Source organism: Amphiura filiformis, chromosome 9, assembly GCF_039555335.1.
Source record: "Amphiura filiformis chromosome 9, Afil_fr2py, whole genome shotgun sequence".
Lineage (NCBI taxonomy): Eukaryota > Metazoa > Echinodermata > Ophiuroidea > Amphilepidida > Amphiuridae > Amphiura > Amphiura filiformis.
In genome coordinates, this window is record NC_092636.1 from 60,139,222 (window position 1) to 60,157,153 (window position 17,932).

At 35.1% G+C, this 17,932-nt stretch overlaps 2 protein-coding genes across 2 annotated transcripts; one reads left to right on the plus strand and one right to left on the minus strand.

Moving 5' to 3' along the window:
- The first annotated feature begins 1,190 nt into the window (after positions 1-1,190).
- Positions 1,191-10,072, plus strand: LOC140161243 (G-protein coupled receptor GRL101-like). The gene is made up of 11 exons (XM_072184698.1): positions 1,191-1,298; positions 1,972-2,103; positions 2,571-2,715; positions 3,085-3,156; positions 3,349-3,420; positions 3,749-3,805; positions 4,153-4,224; positions 4,665-4,736; positions 5,307-5,378; positions 5,843-5,926; positions 7,972-10,072. The coding sequence occupies exons 2-11, from the start codon at positions 2,043-2,045 to the stop codon at positions 9,128-9,130; spliced, it is 1,866 nt and encodes a 621-aa protein (XP_072040799.1). The 5' UTR covers positions 1,191-1,298; positions 1,972-2,042; the 3' UTR covers positions 9,131-10,072.
- A 3,152-nt stretch (positions 10,073-13,224) lies between these two features.
- Positions 13,225-15,991, minus strand: LOC140161244 (galanin receptor 2a-like). Its single transcript, XM_072184699.1, has one exon. The coding sequence runs from the start codon at positions 15,925-15,927 to the stop codon at positions 14,821-14,823; it is 1,107 nt and encodes a 368-aa protein (XP_072040800.1). The 5' UTR covers positions 15,928-15,991; the 3' UTR covers positions 13,225-14,820.
- Between the last annotated feature and the right edge of the window lie 1,941 nt (positions 15,992-17,932).

Consider the following 17,932-nt stretch of genomic DNA (forward strand, 5'->3'; position numbering starts at 1 on the left):
ATGGGTCTCCTCTATTCATTAAAACTTTAAACATTCTACACATAATGTCGCTATGACGTCATTATGTGAGTGAGGGCACCCATGCAAATTTGGGAAATTTCGGCTATGTACAAAAGTATAGGCAAAATTGATTTTTGGCTAAAAATTCTACAAAAATGCGATTTTCACCGAATTTTCTTCTAAATATAAAAGGAAATAAAAGAAGTAAAAAGTCAGTAGCTCTTGTAATAATTTGAAAATCATTGGGGATTTACCAACCCCACCTCTATAGTAATTTTTGATGGCCGGTCCTACTCCTGGGTAAGGTGCTTGGGTAAAAAAGTTATCACTAAAATAAGCGCAAAGAATGGATCTACGATTAGCTTATGTCGTTTGGCGTATAAACGACGGATAAAAAAGTTAGGGGTGGTACAGTTCCCCCTTCGTAGTTTTAGGGTTAATGTAAATTCGTCGGTTTCAAAACATGGAGTTCACAATATTATAGTTACACATGCATGTATCAGGCGTTTTGTACATTTTAATATGAACTGATACATGTCTCGTTATAATTCTAGCATGTCTAGGGACATTTATAATTGTTTTCTTTTTTCTTTTTTCTCTCAAAAGGTGTGTGCGGTGTCCCTATTATTTATCTGCGATCACATGACACTCAAACCAATTTGTCTTCTCCAAGTTACCCTGGATATTACTTGCCCAATATCAACTGTGTCTGGAAAATATTCGGGTTGGATGGCTTCAAAGTAGCAGTTGATATCTTGGAGTTCCATCTTGAGGACGGTTTTGATTTTCTTACTTTTGGAAATGGCCATGATTCCTTACTGGAATCATCAGTGATAACAATTTTAACCGGAACTACCAAGCTTCGCACTCTAACAGCAAATCATACTGATGTGTGGATCGGGATGATTACAGATGATCTCGTATCTTTTCAAGGGTTTACAATAACGGTTAAGCTGGTTGCAAACATAGAAAGTGAGTTGACAGTACTTTTGTTTCAATTAAAAATAATAATCTGCCTTAATGTTCTCGGTCATTCAGTAGTTTAAAACAGAATTTATCAATAACTAGAAATTACTTTTTGCAAAGATATTACGTTGCGCCTGGAACATCCATAGTTCATCGAATCGGGCTGATTACACGATAGACGGCTAGGATAATCTAAATCAACTGATTGTATATTTTATACATTTGTAGACCTTCTGATTTCGATTGCGGGGAAGGATTCTGTACCGACATCAGTGCTGAATGTAATGGTTTCAAAGATTGTGTCGTCAATTATGCAGATGAAATAGATTGCAGTGAGTATTATCAAACAGAAGCTGTTAAAATTCTATCCACACAATGCTATAAGCAGGGTGTTGTGTGTTATTGTATGTTAGTATGTGCAATATAATGACACATTTTAGTGACATCAAAGTTAAATTTTTCTTTCTTTTTTCGCGGACTATTATCTAATTGGCAAATGTGTAATACGGCAAGCAAGGATCAATAATGCACGTCCGAGTAAATTTCATACCTCTCAAGAGGTACTCTTTATTATTTATTCAAGCATCCAGTAATCACCTCCAAAACCTTTAAAAACTTAATGTACGATCCTTTTTCAGAATATACCTATATTTTTTCAAAACTGATTTTTTGGCATATTTGTAATACTTGCACATGTTCCAACTTACATCTATGAGTAAACTGTCAAATTCGCCCTATTTGTAACCAAACTGGCTGCGTAGGAGACTAACTCTGAGTCCGAACTCCCAAAAAGTGCGAGATATTTCGAGTGATAGAGGTGAAGTTTATGATGTTGTTTCTTTGCAAATTTCCAATGTTTTTCGCGTCCAAATGTATTGGGAACTTTCATAATGATTACATATTAAAACTATTTTATCATTTTGGAAGAAAAAAAGAAAAATCTAAAAATTTAAAAAGATCGTACATTAAGGCTTTAAAGCACTTACCTTTGTGTTTCACCGTCAGCTGACATATTCTGTCCTGGGTCGTATTTGTGTGACGTAGTTGCAGATGTCACATTGAGATCATGCGTCGAGATGCAACAAGTGTGTGATGGGAATTATCATTGTCCTGGGAAAGATGACGAAATTCAGTGTGGTAAGTCAAGGTCACAGCCAAGTGAGGTATAGACGGTAATATGTGATGTGAACAAGCAAAATCAGTCGGAAGCCGGATATATTGATTTTAAGATATAGCTAAACAAAGACAATAATTTCTTTTGTTGCATGTTGTTTTGGAAACACTTCAACTGTTCATATCTTTGGAACTAAATGTTCAATTTCAATAGCGTTTCCTGCAAAATGTAGCTTTGCAAATGTTTAATACAATCATGTAAAAAACCGAAACTTGAATATGCCCGACTTCAGACTGATTTTTCTTGATCACATCACATATGACTATGCGTCAAAAGGGCCTCAGTTCCATTGCGAAATTAAATGATGAGTTACATATTGGTAAGGTGATCATGATTAATTGACACCTTTTTCTACTTTATGTTGTCACATGTAATGTTATGTCATACAGGAATATATAATCTCTCTAGCCTTTTGTTCTTTAATACTTAGATGAAAAGCGATGTCCAATTTCGTGTGTTTGTGGTTATCGGTCATACGACAAGAACGACGGACTGTCTCAGTCTATTCTTGAGATATCGTGTCCCAAAGACTGGACCATGCTCTTGAATGAATTACCACAAATAACAGAGTCATTGTAAGTACCAAACCAAACTATCACATTGTGATTGATAGAAAAATTAGTGAATGATAGTAATGATCGTACGGTATGATTTTTTTATATGAACATGAGGGTACATAATATACACGGCTACGATTTTAGTGTCCAATCTTTAATACATGCAACATGAAAAGGGTGACGGTCGCTCAGGGCTTGTTTATGATATTAGGGTATGGAATAGACTTACCTTACTATTTACGTTAATAAAAAGTGTATCTGAATTTTAAAAATTACGAGGTTCCAATTTGGTACCCAATAATATATTCTGCCATATTTTTAACATGTTTTTCATATCATTACTTATTATTTTGAAATATTTAAATATTATATTTTCTTATTTTTCAGAACTTTAAGTGGGAATAATTTGTCTTCATTGGAACCAGCTACTTTTAAAACATTTAACCACATGGAGATATTGTAAGATGATGCCCGTTGTTAATTTGTTTCTGTTCGTATATTTATACACAACTATTTTTTAGCTTGCTTAAACATAAACATTTTAATGCTTAAAAGCATTGTTATTCTTGGTTTGTAAAAAAGTAACATCTATCTTTTCATTTTATTAAATAACATCATGCTTAATGAATTAAAGATGTATATTGCCTCTAGGTCACTCGCAGGAAACATGCTGACAAATATTAGAGTGCATACTTTCGCAGGACTTTCAAACCTACTCTGGCTGTGAGTATCCTTGTGTCACATTGCCTATTCTATAGCCCAAATGTTTATTGATAGTCTTTTTGCAACTAAATTATACTGTACTTATTTAAATATGGTAAAATAAATGATACCTATACTGACCTTGACATGATTAAGTTTAATAATGACCAAACAATCATTACCTTATTTGAATGAGCATTACCGAATTATGTCAAAAAACGTTAGCAATCGCTTGCAATCATGATGCAAGATTAAAAAAACAACAACAGTTTTTGTGTTCAGTGTTCAGTGATAGTTGTACTACCCGAAATATAACAAATAAATATTCTTTCCTTTTTCCATTTTCCAGAGATTTATCCCACAACAAAATACAATATCTTGAAATGAGTGAAGATCAAGTTCAACCGTAAGTCATATTTAGGTAAAAAATACGAGGTTGCTATGTTCCATACGCATTGCGCCTAACAGCGGTTTATTCGTAGGTAGCCTGCGAACCGCATAAGGCTGAAAACTTAACAACCGCTGATTCACTAAGATTCACATTAAAATGTAGATTCAAGCTCTTTCCCTTTTTTGTTTTTGTCTTGCCCTATGGTACTTAAGTACGAATTTGTTGCCTGTCGCCATAAAACGCCCAAAAACTGCTAAACGGCTCTATGTAATTGTCTTTCATTCGTTCTACAAGTTTCTATGAGATTGTTGTAGTCAACGTGCTCGCAATAAATATGTTTGTATTTGAATTCATATACATAGTATCCTCGATGGAAATGACACAAACAAGGACGTTTCCACATCATTTAGCGGTCTGCAAAGTCTTCAGACACTGTAAGTACAAATGGCGATAAAATTGCTAAAATAATATTGTAAATTAGAATGAACAGTGACATGCAACGACTGTCAGACGTTTTCCATGTTTTGATATAGTAAAAGTTTTTGGATTCTGTTTGAGAATATCGTTACCAAATTATTAGCAGGGTTGGATATGTTCATGTATGTGCGTGTGCTCGTGTCCCGTTCGTATGGGGGTGTGGGGTGGGATTGTGTGTATTAGTAAGCAGGGAGGTAAAGAACAAGTGAAGTTTTTTTTCATCTAGGTGGGCAGCCCCATTGTTAAGTTGTTGGCCACGCAGTTGAAAAGATCTTTTAAAGTGCTATTTACCTGCATGTTTGTAAGTGTACATAGTAGCTGAGTGGATACGTATATTTTTGCAATTAAATCTACTATTCACTCACGCCTATAATGTGGTTCTATTCAATCTATCAAGCGATCTTTCACAAAACAAGATGGTGGTGCTAACCAGTCACATTTTTCACGAGTTGCCACAACTGAAGGAACTGTAAGTGTGAAAAATAGTACTTAGTAGTAGAGTATTGTAGTAATTTTATCGTTTTTATTTTATCATTTATCAAATTTATTAAAATTTTACCGAACATGTCGAAACCGAGAGTTTTCGACACAAAACAAAGTGCCATACGCTGATACACATGGGGAACCAGCTTAACATATTACCGCCTATAATCCCACAAACAGTACACATTTCAAGCGGTTTCATGTGCCCATTATTTGTAATGTTGATTTCTCTTGCTACAATCAAGTATTTAGCAAACGCGGCATATACGTGATGTCAATTTGGTGCCATTCATCACGTGATATCACGCGTTTATGTATCGCGTCTAAGTCTAATTTTAATTTTGTGTTTATTGTGTTTATTGATGCGTGTATAGGTAAATAGAACATTAGTCAGTTCTAATGGGTCTTAATGGACAGCAATGTGTTCTAAACAGTTTCTCATACTGTAGCACTAGCACAGACTATTCTTAAATATTGTAAAATTGTACACTGATCAGGTGAAACTATAATTACATGCCACAGCAATAACCAAAAAATATATTTTCTCCCTTTTAAGGTTTCTATTTGATGTCCCATTATTGAACCTTGAAGCAGATGTCTTCTACGGTTTAACAGAACTACGTACATTGTAAGTGCAAGTATGGAAGTACTGTTTTAAGCCAGGTTTACCGCTATTTTTGTTCTTATCAACGGAATGTCAGCAGGGGCGTAGTAAAGCGGGTGAACAGGGTGGACGAAATCCAGGGGCACCGAGAGTTCAGGAGCCCGTAGCAAATTATACTTTTGCCCACGATGAATTTGAGCACTTGTGTTTACTAAATCGTGGTACCCCTGGCTGAAATTGCGGTGATTTAATTGTACATACATCTTAAAGAAGACAAACAAAACAATAACAAAAGACAGGGAAAAGATGAGAGTGACAGAGTGTAAGAAATAAAAAAAAAAACACGCCCTACGACTGTATAGGTAAACGTACCAAAATGTATGAGCAATTCAAACTAATCAAAATTTACGCAATTTATTGAACCAAAATTATGTGATAGAAGCTTTGTCAATTCATTCGAATTTTCATAATTCCATTCTGATTTCCAGAGTACTCGTGAGATCTAATACAGACATTGCAGATTTGGACGTGGATACTAATGGTTTTCGAGGATTATATGCCCTTAAGTCCGTGTAAGTACATAGCCTTTTGATATTAATGATTGTTCATACTCCTGCAGGTTTCAAATATTTTGCGTCCATGCATTTGATTATAACAATATGAACATACACAAAATTATCATTTCACTTTAAGGTTGGTCTTAACCCTGGAATTATGGTTTGGTTTGGTTTGGAGTATATAAAAGTATACATATTTAGAATGAAAAATAATTGACAAAACCCCCTCCCAAAATAAATCATTTTGGATCCAATGTTGGGACAACATACATAATTTAAAAAAAAACCGGGGTAGAATAGTCGAGGAAACGGTTTTTTATTTATTGATTGTATTTTGACCAACTTTGAGAAATATTTACCAAAAATGTTAAATAATGGTATATTGTTTTAAAAAAAACAGTCGGCCACAATTAAAAAATTTGAAGAAAAAAAAAGTTTCCTGTAGACACAAACGTTTCCGAGACAAAAACGTTTCCTAAGTCCGGTCACAATATTGACTGTGACGGAGTTACCATTTTGGAAACGGACAGCAGGTACGATAAAAGGAAAATCCTTGAAGCGATTCACAATAGGGGAGACCCGAAGCCCCAAATCAACACCTCGCAGGGAAATCAGTGAAACCAACTGCCAACTCTGGTAGAATATTTTCTAAAGTGATCGCAGCATCAAAAACCTGGCGAGTGCAGTAACCTTTCTACTTCTCATTTCCTAGACATTTATATCTAGTTCTTGAAAATCAATTTAAAACATTTTAGTGAACATTTTGTTTGTTTATGCTGTCCAAATTTGTTTTAAATTAAATAATTAGCTGTTTTGCCAAATGTTTGCCATTCTGAATATGTATACCTTTATACAGTAAGCCAAAGAATTAAGGTTCCAGTTGTGTTCACCCCTGAATATCCCAAATAAAGACAAATATGTCAAAATTAAAACAAGCAGTCAATACTCTTTAGCTCGGATTTAAGACCTTATTTGTTTAAATTGGTTGAGAATTAAAGAAACGGTGATCTAAAACCTAATGAAGAAACAAAATCAAAAGTTGCACTTTTGTGTTCTAATCAGTGAAAGTACGACGCTAATTTTAACGTGCTAATCAATGGAAGCGCGGCGCTAGTTCTCTTGTTCACGAACGCTTTGTGTACAAATCAATAGGGCATGCAATGAAGGAAACTGCAACTTTTACATAGGGTATATTGCTGATCCATTAATTATCCTTTTCTGGTGCATTGTGGGATTGAAAAGGGAGCAAATTAGCGATCGATTTGCCCCTTTTCAATCCCACAATGCACCAGAAAAGGATAATTAATGGATCAGCAATATACCCTATTGGTATCTTCCTTGGGTTTTGGGATCGCCATGTCTTTATTTCTTGAACAATTTCAACGAATGAGGTCTTAAATTCGAGCTAAAAGATGCAGCTATTGGTTGCAAGTTCCAATTATGACATTATCTGTCTTTGTTTAGGTTATACAGGAGGTGAACATAACTGGTACCTTAATTTTTTGGCTTACTGTATACTTTAGACCAACAAGTCAGCAGTTATGAGACCCACAAGTTTCCATAATTACAGAGTTAAGACCAACCTTAACCAGCGTCTATAACTGGATGGAGAAAATGAGCTCTTATTTAACCAATGGATAATATCCTTTCTGCGCGATTTGCAATATTTATTGAATCAGAAATGGTCATCTACGTGACATCTACATCAGTTCTTTGAAAGCGTTATCCCGTGCCATTGCAGACCAGTTAATTTGATTCTAATTGGAAATAACTGCTAATGGATTCTTTTAATATTGATAATTCAAGTGGATAACGTTGTACTGGACCGAGCAACGAATCAAAATGCTCGGGGAAAATGAATACATCATTACAGTTTTTCCATATCGAGTTATAATTTTGTCACGATACCTCTTATGCGCTGCAAATATTTAAAACGTAAATGCATATGATAGGTACGTTAAAAAGCCTTGACTCACATTTTGTTGGGAAAATAACACCATTTATATATATTTTGTAATAATCAGATTACATATTACAAAATGAATATTTCTTTTCTTCAGATATGTCGATGACCATGCGATGTGTTGTTACTTCAATCAGCTAAAAGAATGTACAACACTGGAACCACAGCCGCCATTGTTCAACTGTGGCAGCCTTATGCAAAACTCGTTGCTTCGAATATCTATGTGGTTCCTGGGTTTCAGCGCCATATTTGGAAATGTCATTGTCGTACTCCTACGAGCGACGGAAACCTCTAAGACTGCAACTCACGCCAAACAAAGGTTGTTCATTTGTAGTTTGGCATTGTCAGACTCTCTTATGGGTGTTTACATGATCATTTTAGCATCTGCTGATAGTTACTACGGCGATGAATATTTTCGGAAATCCGACCAATGGCGTACTGGACCAATCTGTAAACTTGCTGGATTCTTGGGACTGCTTGCCAGCGAAGCTTCTGTTTTCTTTATTACTTTGATAAGCGTTGACCGTTATTTAAGCGTAGTATTCCCTTTTAGTCAAATAAAATTGCGTTCAAAATCGTCTAAAATATCAATCGCCGTTTTATGGATGTTAGCATTTGTTGTAGCTCTATTGCCAGTGCTTTTTGCGGGGCCCGACTCTGATTTCTACGATTTATCTGATGTCTGTATTGGCTTACCCTTAATAACAAGACCAGCGAGTTTCAAAATTGAATCTAGTGGTATCGGCAATCAGTTGGCTTTTGATTTACCCGTAGCTAAAGATTCCCAACCTGCGTGGTATTTTTCTATCGCAATATTTCTTGGCTTAAATTTAGTCTGTTTCATGGCAATCTTAATGTGTTACATTTTTATTCTCATATCAGCTTTAAGATCAGGTAAACAGGCAGGACGAAAAGAATCCACGAAATATGAGATCAAATTGGCCGTCAAGATGGCCGCCATAGTTGGTACGGATTTTCTGTGCTGGTTTCCGGTTATAATGATGGGTATATTATCACAAACAGGTGCGGTAGTTATCCCATTAGATGCCTATGTGTGGTCTGTTGTATTTATATTACCGGTGAATTCTTCTTTAAATCCATACCTATACACGCTGGCTACTGTGTTTTCCGAGCGAAATAGCTTGGCACGAAAATCCACATCGGGAATGAATATGACGATTTCGAGTAAAGTAATCACAGGTAGTGTAGTAAGTTCGGGAGTTGATCGAAAAATCAGCGAAAGTAATATGAACTAATAAACGTTGTTTGTTGGGTATGATGAGGGGAGCTTATTTAATACCACGTGCACGATCAAGCATGCTTTCTAACTCATAATTCCAGCTCAACTCAACCTCTTTTTTATCCCCATATTTAAAAGGAGGAAGATCCGATCAACCTGACAACCTCATCTCCGGGCCTTAAATTGGAGGTTTTGGAATCGGTGTTAATAATGTTCTCATTGACCTTGTGTAATATTTGGTCTAAAAGATGTTTTCTTTGTCGGACTTTTATTTTGAGCATCAATGTCTCAAAAGTGGTTTAATTGATTTATTATTCACGCAGTTTTCTATGTAGCCCTTAAAAGCGTATTTTATTTACATATCATATCAAAAAGGATTGAAATACTAACATGAAACTTCGTAAGTAGAGAGTGGAATTAAAGCAATTCATTCAACCATTGTGAAAATAGACATGCTGATATCGGACCGTCTCGTCGTCCTATAAAATGAAGTTTGATTTGGTATACTTTATAAACGTCTTCGGTAGAAGACATTATTTTACTAACCTTCGGATGGTTAAGACGTTATTCTCCAAAATAACTTAAGATAACTTAAGAGCCGTGATAGGCTCCAGGATGACCCAATTTTAGCGAGGTATTTTTCTGGTTTCTGTGTGAGATACAGGTTTGCTAGGACATGTAAGATATAAATATCACTACCCTAATAAACAACCTAAGATTAAGGTAATAATTAAATTTCGCCAAACTGTTAGTTGGTTCCTTTTGTCGTGGCGGAGCAGAATACCGTAAAACATCGTCTACAAGCATATAGAATGACATCGTCTACAAGCATATAGAGTGTTTTTGATGAAAGCTAAATTAATACGAAACAGCCGTAAATATGCCAATACATTAGACTGGTCTTACAATAGTTTGTATAATGCTTGTATCTGTAATATATTTGCTCAAACTGCATAATCAGCATAATGTTATAATTTTTTTATTAATTTAGCTTTCATCAAAACACTCTATATGCTTGTAAACAAGGTTTTACGGCATGCTTGACCCTAGTAGCGCGTAAGACAATGCGAGACAATTAATATGCAAGTTGACACATGATAATACTTTTTTAAAATAATTATTGTCTTATTTTATCATAACTATTAACAATACAAATATATACAATATACAAATTATTAAATGGCTAATTATTAGCAGTTCCTTGCACAGTTAAAAAGAAAAAAACTGGCTGGGTTTTTCGCCGAGAAACCTGATTTCTTGATTAATAATGCTGATTTTAGAATTGAGAAACCAGGATTTGAAAAGTAAAGTTTTTTGGAAAACCTGGTTTTCTCGATCGGGCAAAGAAGCCATGTTTTCCAAAAAAAAACCCGAATGTTTTGGGCGATTTGAAATCGATAAAACTGGTTTCTCGATCCGATTCCTTTTTTTCTTTCAAATTCAATGAACCAGGTTTTTCTGAATCAAACTTGGAATCTCTCGACTTGTATTACCTGTTTTTGATTTGATAGCCAAAGTTTTTCAATTCGATAATTCTACGAGGGTCATTCAAAAAGTTCTACCTCCATCATCATATCTTTGTTATCTTACGGGCCAGGCAATTGAAATTGCCTGTGATTATACTCTTACATCTCGGCTACAAAATAAAAGTTATTTAATGAAAATGTGAATTTTGGTTGTTAAGATGTCTTGGTTAAAGCGAATACAGATTTGGTACATCGGAAATGGTTAAAAGATGAAATCAAATGTTTAGTAAGCATCATATTGGAGCTTTAAATAATGACCATAAAAATGTTCTCAAGATGTGGTTGTGAACCTGCTTTACTCAGGATAAATATTTTGGTCCTATTTAAGCTCCCTGATTTGGCACTTCAAAACTAAAAGAAGAAAACATCGATGGGTTCAACAGACACACAAATGTTAGTGACATTTGCCCGTTTTCGACTAGACCACATTTAAGGGTAATACGTAATTCCGTCCTATTTTAAGCAATGGATGCATCTTGACATGCTTGAGGAGGAAATAAGATAAACAGTTTGTTAATAACATAGTGTAAACTCACAAAATACAAATACAAATAAGACTTCAACTTATGAACCAATTAATATGATTTGAACCAACAAGTGCTCACCCGATCGAAAATATGGTAAAGGGTCAATATGAAGGCTATTCTGAACATGTATCGGTTTTGTTGTGCAAAAGACACGATACCCAGTAAAACTGTACTATCTGCAAGCATTAGGTATTGATTAAATTATTTGTACAAAAATTAAAGCAATTTAATCGTTTTCAGAAATAAATCTGTAGTGATTTCCACATAGATGTTGGCAACCTTTTAAATCAAAATTAGCATTTCCTTTCAAGATATTCCCGACGTACCAAAATTACACTTTAGCCAAATAACTTTTATTTTGTAGCCAAGATTTAAGACTATAATCATGGGTTATTTAAATATCCTGGCCCGTAAGATAACAGAGATACGATGATGGAGGTAGAACTTTTTGAATGACCCTCGTATTTTGCCGATTTCATCAATTATTGGTGAATCATTTGTCTCGACGAAAAACTTCAGGTTCTCTCTTTTATTTGTGCAAATAACATGGTATACTGGCATATGTTGGATCACCCTATTAAATACCATTCGTATAGGCCTACATTACCGACGAACTGGTTAAAATATCAATCATAATTCATCCTTACAAAACCTTTACTAATATTTGACTGACGCATGGATAGTTATTCTATTTATATTTTGATTCTAATCTGGGAAAACCTTGACAATAGTACGAAAACACTTTCCTTTGTCTTTTAAAAGTTTAGTTTTGTTAAAAGTTTCATTTTGTGTAACGTTGGTATTTTAAAAGTTTCATTTTTTGTTTTGTCTAGCAATCCAACAATAAAGAAAGGAAACGCAAGTTGATTTCCAACTAATGTGATATTTCTATATTAGAGTTTCACATGTTTCATTTTGGTTGTTATTTGTAATGTTAAGGAGAGACAAAGGGAGCATGACCTGGCGGTGTCTGTACTCACATATTAAGACAAATAAAGCTGACACACAAGAGGAATGGTATGGGTTCTATAAAGAAAATTTCAGGGCTTGACATAATGGGTGTAATTTCCGGCCCATGTGCCTGAATTTTCTCGGGAAAAAGCCCAAAATCATTCGTTTTGGTAATTATTGGCCTTGCCCCAAGAACCGATTATTGGCTTTCTTGACTTACTAAAGTATTATTATTAACAAGGTCGCTGAAATTTTTAGTTAAATGGTCAAACTGGGAAAATATGGCTCCTACCATCCTACTCGCCTTAAACGCAAGAAGGTAGTTAGAATTTTGTAGCCTATTTAAGGGCTGGGGTATGAACGTTTGGACAGTATTTATTGTGGGACATTAGAGCACATCAGACATATCGAATTGCATTCTGAATACGAAGAATGTCCTGATGATATCAAATAATTTTGATTTTTGAAATTCGCAATGTAATACACATTTTATGGCAAATGATTAAAATTGTTATTTTTGATATTTAACAGTACTCGAAGTAAACTTTATAAATCTGATGATTTATACTTAAAGTGTATGTAGGTGGGATGAAAAGCCGACGATCAATTGAAAATTTTGACCTTTCGTATTGAAGATATGGATTTTTCCCAAAACACCCAAAAAAAAATAGGTCTTTTTGGGAAAAAAATCCATATCTTCAATATGAAAGGTCAACATTTTCAATTGATCGTCGGCTTTTCCTCCCAGCTACATATACTTTAAGAATATGTCATTAAATTTATAAAATTTACTTCGAGGACTGTTATATATCAAAAATGTGAAAAATATCCATTTTTTATAATTTGTCATAAAATTTGTATTATATCGTGAATTTCAAAAATGAAAATTATTTGATATCAGAAAGACATTCTTCGTATTCAGAATGCAATTCGATATGTCTGATGTGCTCTCATGTCCCACAAAAATACTGTCGAAACGCTTAAAACGCTCATTTCAGATCCCTTAACCATGTCAAATATGTGTTTATACCTTTAGTCAGTCTAACTTAATATACTTAAGTGCAGTTTCTTTCTAGAATAATATAAGTGTCAACTAGTCGATTCTTATAGTTCAGTCTTTGGTTAAATTTTACACATTTAGAAGTACTATGAATGTCCTATGATTGTATGATTATACTCTTACATCTAGGCTATAAAATGAAAGTTATTTAATGAAAATGTGATTTTTGGTTGTTAAGATATGTTGGTTAAAGCGAATACAAATTTGGTACATCGGAAACGGTTAAAAACTGAAGCCAACAGTTTAGTAAGCACCTTATTGTAGCTTTGGATAATCTCCATAAAAATGTTTTCAAGATGTGGTTGCCCAACTACTTACTCAGGATAATATTTTGTTCCTATTTGAGTTCCCTGCCGTGCCTTGGGAGGTCAAAACAAAACAAAACATGTTTTATATGAGATGAAAACATCGAAGGGGTCGACAGACACACAAATGTTAGTGAAAGTTGCCAGATTTCGACTAGACCATGTTTAAGGGTAATTCGTAATTATGTCCTATTTTAAGCAATGGACGGACCTAATTGACATGGAAATAAGATGAACAGTATGTTTATAACCTTGTATATACTTACAAAATACAGAAACTATGCAAAAGACTGATTTGATTTTAACTTATGAACCAATTTATATGACTTGAACCAACAAGTGCCCACCCTATCGAAGTCAACAACCTATGGAAACGGGTCAATACGAAGGCTATTCTGAACAAGTATCGGTTTTGTTGTGCAAAATACATGATACCCAATAAAACTGTACTATCTGCAAGTATGAGATATTGATTAAATTATTTCCACATAGATCAAAATCAAAATCTCTCACTTAGCATTCAAAAATACTTTGTTTCTCTTAAAATATGCCTTGAAGCTGCCAAGAGGACTGTTAGCATCATCTTTGAACTTTAACCTGTAAACTTCATTTATTTGCATAACATAATACATCAAGATATATCAAACACATCAAAAAGCAAACGAAATGTTATAACACGCCGTTGGAGAGCTACCAAACTATGTTTATTTTTTAGCCGTGACGTTACAGCATCGTCGTGGTTTTTTTTTAGATAGCATGTATACATCAGGCCAATATTCATTGATATTGGCATTGGCATGCATGTAGTATTGGTGTCCTATGTCGGGCCAATGTTGCATTGGCATAGCATTGCGTGCGAACATAGAGCCAATATCGATAGAAAGTTGGCGGAAATGTTTATCATGCTTATCGCCCAATCATTCTCCTACGGATAAACTTAACTGATACTAACTTGCTGATTCCAGATTTTTTGTATCAGACAATTTTCTGTCAAACAAAAATACAAAGCAGACAAATGACAATAAAATATATAAGTCTATGCTATAGTTTATAGGCACACCCACTGCCCTACTTTGTATGTATCTCCTTGTTTTAGTTTATTTTAATAATTTGCATCTCTGTACTTTATGGTTAGGTCCAATAAATAGGCTGCATGCTGTTTGTCAGACAGTCAATGCAGCCATTAGCAACTTATATCGGCCCAATATCGGTAGCAATAAGGGTCCAATCATGGAAGTACTAGTAATTCCATGGTCCAAGAAGCATACACATTGTACCAACATTATGTCCACATCGTCGTGATATCTGAGAATAATTACTTGTTTGTTATTGCGTTCTCAGCGTTTCTTGGACACTGAAGGCGATGCAGAAACACTATTTATTGTGGACAAATTTGTACCATCTGTACTAGTTTTTGAGCCAGAAAGTTCACCAGTTTCAAGTGGAGTATGAAAGAGGCCATTTACTGGTTCGCCGGCGCGTACCGAGTAGTGGAACAAATGTTCTTTGATAGCTCGCCTAAAGTTTTTATTGGTCAGGGCGTACAAAACGGGGTTGAGACAAGAATTTGCAAAGGCCAGTACCACAAATGCTCTGTACAGATTGCCATACAGATATTCAAATGGCACTAGGCCGAGATTGAAGGCAAGAAAGGCAAATTGATCCGGAGACCAACAGATTATGAAACTGATTATCACAGCTAGCAACATGTAGATAACACGTTGCCGTGCCTTAAGTAAGGCAAGATTTCCGCTCTGTTGATTGGTCTTTGTAGTAAAAACTCGTGCGCGCATATTCAGAATTTGTATCGATCGAATGTTTGCTACAAGCATGAAAGTAACAGGTGCAAGGTACTCGAGGATGAAAGCCGAAACGCCGATGAACATCTGAAATCTTGTACCACCGAAATCGACGTAGCAGGCACCTCTCACGTTGTCAAGATGATTGACGTAAAGCACAAAAGTATTAAAGGCGAAAGCGAGCATCCAGATGATTACGATAATGAATCTTGTTACTTTCACAGAGAATAACCTTTTGTATCGCATTGGTTGAGCTATAGCAACAAAACGCTCTATTGCAAGAACCGTAAGACTAAAAACTGAAGCGACAATGGATGTCCACAACACAAGCGATGAAGTTACTACTTTACAGTAGAAATGACCTCCGAAGTTGTCAGGAACGTACGACAGAGTTGGGATCGGAATTATACAAATTGATGTAATGATATCAGCAACTGCTAAAGCTGCGATGAATCTATTCGTAGCACTCATCGTCAGTTTGCGGGTGTGAAGATACACGTGTATCACAATGGAGTTTCCTGTGATTCCGACGATGGCAAGGATGAGTTGGACAATCAGCCGCCAATCCCATGGCACTGGTACCAAAAATATATTGGAAATAGTTGCGTTCTTGTCCATTGACTCGGTGAGATTTAGAGAAACCATTGTTCGATTTCGTAGTAGCTTACAGAATCCAAAACCGGATGAGGAAGAATTCGAGAGCTATTTTCGCTGCGGAAATCCTAATGAAATAAAGTATGATGAAAATAATTAGATAATATCACTGCTAATGCATTAGTCATGTACATCCCCACTCCCTATCTCGGGAAAAGTGGGATACTGATGGGGAATATGAAAGCTGGGATTACATAATGATTAACCAGTTGGTGCGCCCCAGTCATGCCAGTAATGGTAGTGGGGCGTAGAACGTTATACTAAACAGGTGTAATTCCCCGACCATACAACCCGAGGTTTGGTAATTGTAGACTCCAACGGAATGATAGGGGCATAAACCATATTTAGGTAAATCTTCCACAGGTGTATGGATATCAAATAAAGGATCCATGGTTGGTGTCGATTAAAGCATTTAGTGTTAACATTAAGATCTATACGGTAAATCAATTAACCTTATTTACACATATGGGTCCAGTCAGAAATACGTTACATAAATCATTAGTTGCCAGCATACGCATACATAATTATGTCATAAACAATACCGTATGCATTTACACAGTAAAACAGCTTTTATATACTTTTGAATTTTGAAAATCTATTGTTTTGTTCTTGAATATAAAAATTTACGAAAATAGCTCATTTTCAATTGATTCCACGGATTCAATTATCAATCAATGATATGTAACTGGAGTACCAAACATTGTCGAGAATGTTCAATAATGTTTGACGCATGGAATGGGGTAAAATGAGGCGTGATTTTTTATATTGTTTTAATGTTTTAATACAAGAATGGAACAGTCAGTTGTCAAAATTTAAAAAGTGTTTGATACATCGAGGATTGAGAGCCAAAATACCTTAACTCATAAAAGATTCCTTTGTGAGTTTTTTGACTCTCAACCCTCGACATGTAGCTGCTTTACTCTTTAATAATACCAAGTATTTGGTTATGTATGGCTCAGGGCATTACATTAAAATACACAGAAGTTTCCGACGGTACACCTCTTTCATGGACACCCTGTAGCATAGTACTAGAGTAACAGTACCCGGTACCAGTAGTACCTTTTATATCGATAGACCCTGCCGCTATATGATAAACATACCTTCCAGTAACATATCTGATGTTGCGATATCAAGAGAACTCCTCAATCATGTGAATAGGCAGAAATATAGTTATTCCAAAGAAATGTTGTAGATGTATTCACCATACCAATCAGAGATACCAATTTGCGACGAGTTTGATTAAGAACACGGCTCAAATACTTTAACGAATAGGTTTGCGTGCTAGATAAGAACAAGAAAACGGAAACCGGATGCATAAATACATGTATTATAGTAGTAATGGGAACTATGACTCCTTTCCTGAATTACTTCGGGAATTGCTACTTTCCATGCGTACGTTTAAACAAAAGACAGCTCTAAGTATGAACAAGGTTATACTCTTGGCACATATTATGTGTATTTAGCCTATATATAAGGCAATAAACCTAACAATTACATATTATCATAACAATTAGAATTTTATAGCGCCTAACACATCTTAAAACTACACATGATAAAAATACTAAAGGTTGAGAGGACACTCATGAGGCGAATAGGTACGATTCACGGATGTGAATAGGAATGGGGTTCCATATGCAGGGACAGAGGCAGAAAAATGTTTGTTTTTTTACTTTGAACTCTGTTCAGTGTTATATGAGAATGATCAATTTGTTTCATCAGTAGATGAACATAACCTATGTTGAGAGTTTACTAGGATGAGAATGGTAGGATGACAAGAAATTATGCTGGACCATTGTTATTAATACATTATTTGGTACACATAGCGAGCAATTTTGAAGATAATGGGCAGTGTTATTTTTAAGCCAGTGAAGGAAGAACTTTCACGAGTAAAGAAAAGTAATCGCTGATGCAACATATTGTTGGCATAAGCGTATACTTCGGTTTATAGATACAATGATATTAATATTATTACGCTTTTGTATATCGACATTTCTTC